The 10307-nt window shown below is 32.3% G+C and overlaps 1 protein-coding gene across 1 annotated transcript in view; it reads left to right on the top strand.

Moving 5' to 3' along the window:
- Positions 1-10307, top strand: part of LOC134708642 (zinc finger HIT domain-containing protein 2-like) — a 111003-nt gene that overhangs the window by 95972 nt on the left and 4724 nt on the right. The window contains exons 7-11 of the mRNA XM_063569288.1: positions 5201-5317; positions 7134-7226; positions 7952-8207; positions 8417-8545; positions 9017-9175. Of these exons, the coding sequence (XP_063425358.1) occupies positions 5201-5317; positions 7134-7226; positions 7952-8207; positions 8417-8545; positions 9017-9175 (754 nt within the window). The remainder of the gene's footprint in view (positions 1-5200; positions 5318-7133; positions 7227-7951; positions 8208-8416; positions 8546-9016; positions 9176-10307) is intronic.

The raw sequence follows: 10307 nt of genomic DNA, 5'->3' as shown, positions 1-10307 counted from the left end.
TTTTACCTCTGTCTGTCCGTCCATCAGTCTGTCCGTCCCATGAATATTTTTCACTTGTTTTTATAAGCTCTGATTATGGATAGGGGTCAATCACTTATGTTTGCTTGTCTGTCCAGTACAATATGTGCTACTTTATAGCCACAAATTCTGCAACTCCTCTTTAACCACTTATTACAATTAAATGAAACTCAAGATTTTAAACCAGATTTGCATAAAAAAAAAATCAGATATTAATTTGGTCATGTACGGGGGTGGCAGGGCAGGGGACAGCCAAATGTTGTCCATGCATTTACTGATGAACTGTTCAACTAAAGCGTTTCAAATTTTAAGTTAAAATTTAACATGTTACTGACACCAAAATGGAGGTCTCGCAAAATGATGTAACATAGACTGAGAAATAAGCAACCAAAGCGTTTCAAATTTTAACATGTTACTGACAACGAAATGGAGGTCTCACACAATAATATAACATAGACTGAGAAATAAGCAACCAAAGCGTTTCAAATTTTAACATGTTACTGACATCAAAATGGAGGTCCCACACAATGATATAACATACTGAGAAATAAGCAACCAAAGTGTTTCATATTTTAACATGTTACTGACAACGAAATTGAGGTCTCACACAATGATATAACATAGACTAAGAAATAAGAACAAACAAAGGCAAGTGATGTATTTAAGGAGTAACAGTACTTGAATTGAAGAGTTGTCACTGTCAATTGGTGATTTGATGGTCGCAAATGCAGTTTTAATGGCGATGCACAGCAGAGACAGTAAAACGTTGATTATAGACTCTCAAATCAAAAGTTGACGGTGGCAACTCTTCAACTATAGTACTGTTATTCCAATTCTAATGAATTACCAAAAAAAATACGGTAAAGCTTAAATAAATGTATAGATTTGACATACCAAAAATCTGTGAATGAATGATGTTTGTGCAAAGACATCATGGCTAAATGTGACATCATACAAATGAAAACTTACAAACTGGAGGTTATTACGTTACTTTTACAATTCTAATTCAGATAAAGTTACATTAAAACAGCGAATGCAATGTAGGTGTTCTATGTTCAATAATCTTAACATTTGTTGATTCAATCAATTTAAAATGGCAGGTCCCTACGTGATTTCTTTAGTTACGCCTGGTCAACTGGATTTGACGGTAACTTTAGCCAATGAAAAAAATGATCTATTGAAATTGCATTAGCATATCGAATCATTACTTAATTGTATGAATTCACGTACTAGTTATATGTAATTTCGGGAAAAAATCCTAGTTTGTTTTATTTCATTGCTTGTTAAACTAATACATGTTTATTCATATAATGGTCATTGGATGTCCTGTTCTATTGGTCTGAGACTACTATAACACTGTTACAGTAGTCTCAGTGTAGGTGCAAAAAATGTTTTTCTTTTTGTAATTGAAATGTTTGCATAATACTGCTAATTGTATGTATTCTTAGAAAAAGAGCAGAAGCCTAATACATATGATTTTTGTCTGGACTGCAACATCTGTCACAGAAAGTGTGACTTGAGAGTGATCTAGTGGCAGCATGAGTTATGACTTAAAAGTTCAAAAACTTAAAAGTTCAAAGACCTGGATACTTCATACTGCATAATATATTAAAATTTCTGATTTTCTGCATTATGAATTTCTTTTATAAGTAATAGGACACTATTTGGTTGGTATGTGCATGTCTTGAAAGGTTCTCTTGCCTGTTCGAAAGATTTCAATTGATCTTGACCTCTTTTTCATCATCGGGATCAGTGAACAAGCTTAATAATAAAAAAATAGATGTATGATTGCCAATGAGACAATTGTTCACAAGAGACCAAAATGACCTAGACCTTAACAACTACAGGTCACTGTATGGCCTTCAACAATGAGCCAAGCCTACACCGCATGGTCAGCTATAATAGGCCCCGATAAGACTGTAAAACAATTCAAAGGAGAAAACTAAGGGCCTTAAGTTTTGTTTGAGTGAATATCTTGTATACTATAAGCAAAAGGTCTTTATTGGGGGCCTCGGTGGTCTAAGTAGTTACTATTGTGTTCACTAGCCAGTCAACACTGAGGTTGTTAGTTCAAACCCTGCTCTAGCGGGTGCACTCAACTTCAATCTTAACATCGCATGATTAGCATTCATAACGTTTAGTAACTGATGACTTTAATTTGATTGATTCATAGCCCTACCTTAGCAACTTTGGAGAAAGCAGTATTCCGCGCTCAACAAAATCAATGTACTTAAAACTATCTGTAGAGTAGCTTATCAATTGAGACTCGTGTACTTCATATGCTGGGATGTTGCTACTATGAAATTTGAAAATAGGAAAATCGAATTCATTGCATTTGTCAAATTTTTGGGGGCAATGTTTATTTTGGAAGAAAAAGTGTTTCCAGTTTTTGGTGAAAAAAAAAAAAAATGTTTTCGGTTTGTTGCTAAAAATTAGATTGTTCTTCGCCAAAGGCGAAAAAAAAGTTTGTACAGAAAAAAAACCCATAGCAAACCCCCCCCCGAAAATTAAAGGGTTGCTGCCTAATTTTGTGTGTTGAATAATTGGATGGTATGTATGTTTATGCGACACCTAACCTAATTGTCATGGTCCATTAGTCGAAGGTAATTTTTTTTATGATACAGGTACAGATCCTCTTGTATCTGCCCCTTGTCTAAAATTATTTTATTACGCGTCCTCTCCGATCGTGTGTATTTTTCACTAGAATGATACTGTTGTGTTTTGATTGCTCATGAAACGGTCTAATTTATGTGCTGATATAACCTTTTCAGGTAGACTATTCCAAATTTCTACTACTCTGTGAAACTGTTCTTTCTTGCATCTGATTCATTAGATTTAACAAGTCTGACACACTGTGCTATTACAAATTTCGATAATAGTCCTGTATTCATTATTTATATTTTATTACGTTTCAAGTTGAGTGACTACACATTCATCGTATACTACAGTACAATCACAAAACACTTTAACCAGATCCAGTATTTACCACCGACCAGAAATCGTGATGTATCGTAAGCAACCTTGTTTGCGGGGCTATTGGTAATGTGTAAAATGCATTTACAGCTCTTTTCCTAATGCATGTAGTTTAATGTTTTGTTTGGCTTGCTAACTTTTCATATAAAACTGCTCAACCATTTAGTGTATAAGTTTTGCAAACACAATTAATTGATAGTTGGTGTTTCAGCTTTTATCATGCTATTGGATGCTTTTGCAGAAAATTATGTACCGTTAATGTTATTGCAAACATTTATACAACAAAACAAGCAAGCCAAACAAACCTTTTAACTACATGCAGTAGGAAAATAGCTGTAATTCATTAGCCGAGTCTTAAATTAATCGCCTATTTAATTTGACTCGAAAGAATTTTAAAGAGTAGCTAGGACTCCTCGGATGAATCTCCACTGAGAACAATAGCTATTGTATTCATTCATGAAAATTTTAATTTCATCAGTCGACGGGTAAAGTACTTGAGGAAATGTTTTATTTCCTTTGCAAGAAAAACAAACATCAGCATATATGTTATTTCTAAACTTCCCAATTGCCACAGAATCCCGGTCTTCATTTCTTTTTTTCTGCCACTGCCATTGATTGTTATTCAAATATGATTCAACATGGACTAAGATAAACATTGGTAAGTATCTGATATAAACAGCCGATACAAGATTTACCATATAAAATAGAAATGACAGTTTAAAGACGCCCTAATTATAGAATATTTCCCATGATTATCTATTTTATTGATAACATTTGCTGCTTAAAATGATTTAAGATGAAAAGGTATAACAAGAACAAGATTATTTTACAAGACCTTGGTTGTATAGTTTCGGCAACACTTGCATATACAGAAATACTGAATTTAAAAACAAAATCGATAATGAAAAATGACTAAAATTTTCAGTACTGAAAAATGACTGAAATTTTCAGAACTGAAAAATAGCTGAAATTTTCAGTACTGAAAAATGACTGAAATTTTCAGTACTGAAAAATGACTGAATTTTTCAGTACTGAAAAATGACTGAATTTTTCAGTACTGAAAAATGACTGAAATTTTCAGTACTGAAAAATGACTGAAATTTTCAGTACTGAAAAATGACTGAATTTTTCAGTACTGAAAAATGACTGAAATTTTCAGTACTGTAATCAACTTTTTTCCAACATTACTGAAAATGATATAAAAATTAATGTACTGAATAGTGATGTTTCCTAAAAGTACTGTTTATATAGCGGCATTTAATGTACTGTTTAGTTATGTTTCCTAAAAGTACTGTTTCTATAGCGGCATTTAATGTACTGAATAGTGATGTTTCCTAAAAGTACTGTTTATATAGCGGCATTTAATGTACTGTTTAGTGATGTTTCCTAAAAGTACTGTTTATATAGCGGCATTTAATGTACTGATTAGTGATGTTTCCTAAAAGTACTGTTTTTATAGCGGCATTTAATGTACATGTAAACGCTAGTCAAATTGTTGGTAGTGTAGGATAGGAATACTGGATGTCTGTTGAAAACATGTTCTCCAAATGTAACAAATATATTGTCTTCTGTGCTCGAATTTATCATTTTTTTCATGTAAATATCGTATAATCGTCAATTTTTTTTTCAATCGGTCAGTGTTGTTGTGAAAATATGGCAGTATTTAAAGTTCATGTTTTGAAGCCGAAGTTCAACGATTGTCACCTGTTTGTCAACAATTGACGAAAAATAAACAAAAAAGCATGGAAATTGAGCACGTGTTTAGCATGTAAATTCAGATAATAGTTTATTTTAAGGACATCCATGCGTATTGTGGTCACCAGATTCTTACGAGATGGGTCACATTGCGGTCACCTTGCATACGGAAAATATGTCGGGGGAATTGCTTGCTGGAAGGAAGCAATTCAAATAAAGTAAATACCTTCTAAATATGAATAAATTAAAGAATTTTCTTCAGAAAAAAGTATATGTACATAAGTTTTATAATGAAAACTATCCATTGAGTTATAAAAAACATATGCATTAATTTTTTTTATTTGAGGTTTCTTATGACTTTAACAAAGTTTAATTTGTACCTATAACAAGATATTTGTATCAACTTACGCCATTCTGCTTTATGAAACAAAACTAAAGAAAATTCTCTCAATTAGACCAGTAAATCATTTAGAGAAACTTTGTAATTAATATGTTTATTTTTTCTATATTACAGAAAGGGAAGCCCTCAGCAGATCTAAAGAACAATGTCATTAACGTTCTGTATGCCTACTGTTTTATTTGTCGACTTTACAATGGAGATCACATGTCATTCCAAATAGAGGTTACTAAGGTAAGTAAATAAATCTGTCCTCTGTGATATAAAGAGTTTATAATATTTCGAGATACTTGTAGGTTGACTAAAATGAATAATAGAATTGTTTACTCATCAGAGGTCAAAATACATATATTTTTATAGAACAAAGTTATGGAAATTTCGAGTCAACCAAGTTAAAGACAATGAGAGTTTGCTGTATGTGTTTGGCAATTTGTATGGGAATTTGTATGGGAATTTGTATTTGAATTTGTATGGCAATTTGTATGGCAATTTGTATGGCAATTTGTATGGCAATTTGTATGGCAATTTGTATGGCAATTTGTATGGCAATTTGTATGACAATTTGTATGGCAATTTGAACTTTCACATGTATGGGATGGAACAGTCACAAAAATATTGATCAGAATTTGAACTCTCACAAACACATGTTTATGAAGTTAAACTCTCACAAATACAAGTGTCTGAATTTAAAACTCTTACAAATATATGTATCTGAATTTGAACTTTCACATATACATGAATCTGAATTTGAACTCTAACATATACATGTATCTGAATTTGAACTCTCACAAATACAGTGTAACCTGCCTAATCCGACACCTGAGTATTCCAAGATCCATTAACCAACACATATTTGTGGTCCCAAAATATGCTTATCTTTACAGAATAAACCTGAGTATTCTGACAACCTGCTTAATCAGACATTTTTTCTGGTCACCAATTGTGTCGGATTAGACAAATTACACTGTACATGTTTTTGAATTTGAGCTTCCACAAATATGTGTATGTGACTTTAATTCACTCCATTATTTTACCACAAAAAAAGCTGCCAAATCGTACATGAATGATAAAGTAGATGTTTGTTTTATAGGAAGTCTACATGAATGATAAAGTAGATGTTTGTTTTATAGGAAGTCTACATGAATGATAAAGTAGATGTTTGTTTTATAGGAAGTCTACATGAATGATAAAGTAGATGTTTGTTTTATAGGAAGTCTACATGAATGATAAAGTAGATGTTTGTTTTATAGGAAGTCTACATGAATGATAAAGTAGATGTTTGTTTTATAGGAAGTCTACATGAATGATAAAGTAGATGTTTGTTTTATAGGAAGTCTACATGAATGATAAAGTAGATGTTTGTTTTATAGGAGGTCTACATGAATGATAAAGTAGATGTTTGTTTTATAGGAGGTCTACATGAATGATAAAGTAGATGTTTGTTTTATAGGAAGTCTACATGAATGATAGAGTAGATGTTTGTTTTATAGGAAGTCTACATGAATGATAAAGTAGATGTTTGTTTTATAGAAAGTCTACATGAATGATAAAGTAGATGTTTGTTTTATAGGAAGTCTACATGAATGATAAAGTAGATGTTTGTTTTATAGGAAGTCTACATGAATGATAAAGTAGATGTTTGTTTTATAGGAAGTCTACATGAATGATAAAGTAGATGTTTGTTTTATAGGAAGTCTACATGAATGATAAAGTAGATGTTTGTTTTATAGGAAGTCTACATGAATGATAAAGTAGATGTTTGTTTTATAGGAAGTCTACATGAATGATAGAGTAGATGTTTGTTTTATAGGAAGTCTACATTAATGATAAAGTAGATGTTTGTTTTATAGGAAGTCTACATTAATGATAGAGTAGATGTTTGTTTTATAGGAGGTCTACATGAATAATAAAGTAGATGTTTGTTTTATAGGAAGTCTACATTAATGATAAAGTAGATGTTTGTTTTATAGGAAGTCTACATGAATGATAGAGTAGATGTTTGTTTTATAGGAAGTCTACATGAATGATAAGGTAGATGTTTGTTTTATAGGAAGTCCTATCCGTTAGTAAAGTACTAAGTGGTACAGCAGTGTGCGGCAGTCCTCCTGAGGCAATACAGATGTGTTTTCAATGTTTACAAAGTGTAAGTATTTATATATTATCTATAGTTAGATGTAGCTTAGAACTTTCATCAAGTTGAAATACCACAGATAATCTGTGTATCTCTATTTTCCTCAGCAGCATCAATGATGTTAGCTTTTGCTGTCTAGTTTTCACACTACTTGACTGAGAAAAAAACCCATCATCAGACAAATCAATTGATAATTATCATACAAGAAGATCAAAGAATAGTTTAAGTAAGAAAACAGCAATAAAATGATTTTTTTTCATGTAAGAGACATAGTAAACAGTAAGCAGTTGTTCTAGGAAACACTGCTATGCTACTATTAGTAATAGAATACTGTGGTATATATATTTATAACATCTTCAAAGAATGTCTCTAGTCAAAGACATAACTGAAAGTTCCAAAATAGCTTTAGTTGTAAGCTCTTCATGAGATATGGGAAATACTGAAATGTTATCAAAGTTCTAAAGGTGGTACAAACAATGTCCTACTTTATAATTCGTTGACAGAAAAAAAGAGATTTGAAAACATGATCAATTGAGAATCTGATGTAGGGTGTATAGCAATTTGACAAAAGCCAACCACATAAAAAACTGCATGATCAAAATACACATAGATGTCAAAGTTGTGGCTTAATTACAAGGCAGTGTTGTAAATACAAATGTACTATAATACCAGAAATCAAAAAATCTGTATCCAATGTATTGTTATGACAAACTTTTTATGTATAAATCTAATTACAGAGGGATAAAGAAAATTTGACCTCACGACAATTCAACATATCACTGATAGAGGATGTCATCAGAATAATACAGGGACCCAGTCAATATGATCCTTTACAGTTTGTTATGTCTGCCTTGTCAGAACTGGTCCTGTTGTTCCATAAGACCATGTCAGAATTGACAACAGGTATGTTATACAGGGACCCAGTCAATATGATCCTTTACAGTTTGTTATGTCTGCCTTGTCAGAACTGGTCCTGTTGTTCCATAAGACCATGTCAGAATTGACAACAGGTATGTTATACAGGGACCCAGTCAATATGATCCTTTACAGTTTGTTATGGCTGCCTTGTCAGAACTGGTCCTGTTGTTCCATAAGACCATGTCAGAATTGACAACAGGTATGTTATACAGGGACCCAGTCAATTTGATTCTTTACAGTTTGTTATGTCTGCCTTGTCAGAACTGGTCCTGTTGTTCCATAAGACCATGTCAGAATTGACAACAGGTATGTTATACAGGGACCCAGTCAATATGATCCTTTACAGTTTGTTATGACTGCCTTGTCAGAACTGGTCCTGTTGTTCCATAAGGCCATGTCAGAATTGACAACAGGTATGTTATACAGGAACCCAGTCAATATGATCCCTTCCTGTTCCTTTTGAATGTTTGTGGCTTTATTAGGGCAGTGTGGCTCTCTCCACCATTAAAAACTTAACCCGAAATAAAAAAGCCATAATTGCTGAAAGTGGTGTTAAACACCAATCTATTAATACAATCAACATGTGGTAGATATAATTACCAATATATTTTCTCCAGGCCATGATAGACCTCACAACATATTTAATATAAGAGTATCAAGTCAATAAAACCCATTGAAGTTATTAGCAATACTAATTTTATTTTTCCTTTTATACTCTGTCTTCTTACGACAGGTATTTATTACAGCTTTGCTTCATAGAAAGTGGAGGTACAATATTAATGATTTAGTTCTGTAGCATTTTATATTTAAATTGCATACAGTAGTGATATTCTTTTACAAGCAGAATTATTACTGACACTCTTTGTTTTATTGCTTATTTGTAGATATAAAGAAAAGTAAAGAAGAGAAGACCCGACTTGAAAACAAAGATTTAAAAAAGAAAGTGTTTATAAGTTTGAAGAAAGTGGAGTTTTTATTAAGCTGGACACAAAGATTTGGTATGGCATTACAGTCAGCAGTGACAGAGCTCCAATTAGAGTTTTGTAAGTATTCTGTATTATTCTGTGGATTTTTTTTTCAAGTTTCCAAATGAAACAGGGCAAACATATCATATTTAAATATGATATTAAGAATCTTATATACAAAATATATATGCACCAAATGAAGTCAATTCATATGAAGAAACTTGCAATTAAGTACTTATATAAGCATGGGTCATATTTCAATAGAACTGTATTTGGTAAATTGGTGCCTTGCAATGTCTACATATAAGTTAGACAGGATTCACCTAACCTTAACCTGATACATGTATCATCAATCAGTGGTGAAGGTTAAAGTAACATCATTTGATCCGTTTATCAGATTCTATAAGCAGTTGGTCAACTTCATGTATATGTGGTGTATGGAATGATTGTAAGAGGTACATATCAGTCTGCTAGGTTTTGTCTGAACTTGACCTTAATTTGAAGATTCATTGGTTGATGTTAAGTTTTTGGAAAATGACGCAGTCATTGTTCCATTACTGCCGACCTGAACTTCATTACATTTCTCTGCCTGCCGCGCTTGGTTTCGTATTTACTATTTTCCATACAAACTGGAATCTGCTTGTGTTATCATTATGCATGATCATTGTGTAGTAATCAGCCAGGAACCAGTTTACACTCGGTTTCATATTTACTATTTTACAAACTAACTGGTTTCTGCTTGTATTCCACTACACTCGAACAAAGTGTTATACTGACAGGAACCAGTTTAGAATTTGTAAACTACAAAACGTAATCGGTTATTGTTCATTCCGTTTTGGTGTTTCATACCGACTTATATGGTTTGAATAAGCTTAAGACCCTTCAAACACTAATGTGATAGGTATATTAAAGACTGTTTTACAAAAGGATTGAACTGTTTTACTTTCAAAGTCGTACTATAGTGATATCTGTCATGTACGGATTTCCACTCTCACCGGTTAATTTCTTCTTTTACACGTGCTTTTGAAACTTCCTGTTTAAACATCGCAAGTTTTAAAATTGTTTTTTGAGTGAATTAAACTTATTTTAACAATCATGAAGCGTTCCAGAATCATTTTAAAGCAGTTTCTTCTTCTCTTTGATGATGGAAAATAGGTTTTCTCAAGAAAATACCGCAAACGATCGCAGAGGAATTGAAAGGTACAAGTCA

The sequence above is a fragment of the Mytilus trossulus genome, chromosome 2, assembly GCF_036588685.1.
Source record: "Mytilus trossulus isolate FHL-02 chromosome 2, PNRI_Mtr1.1.1.hap1, whole genome shotgun sequence".
NCBI lineage: Eukaryota > Metazoa > Mollusca > Bivalvia > Mytilida > Mytilidae > Mytilus > Mytilus trossulus.
Note: the sequence above shows the minus strand (reverse complement) of the source record. Positions and strands in the feature narration are given on the sequence as shown.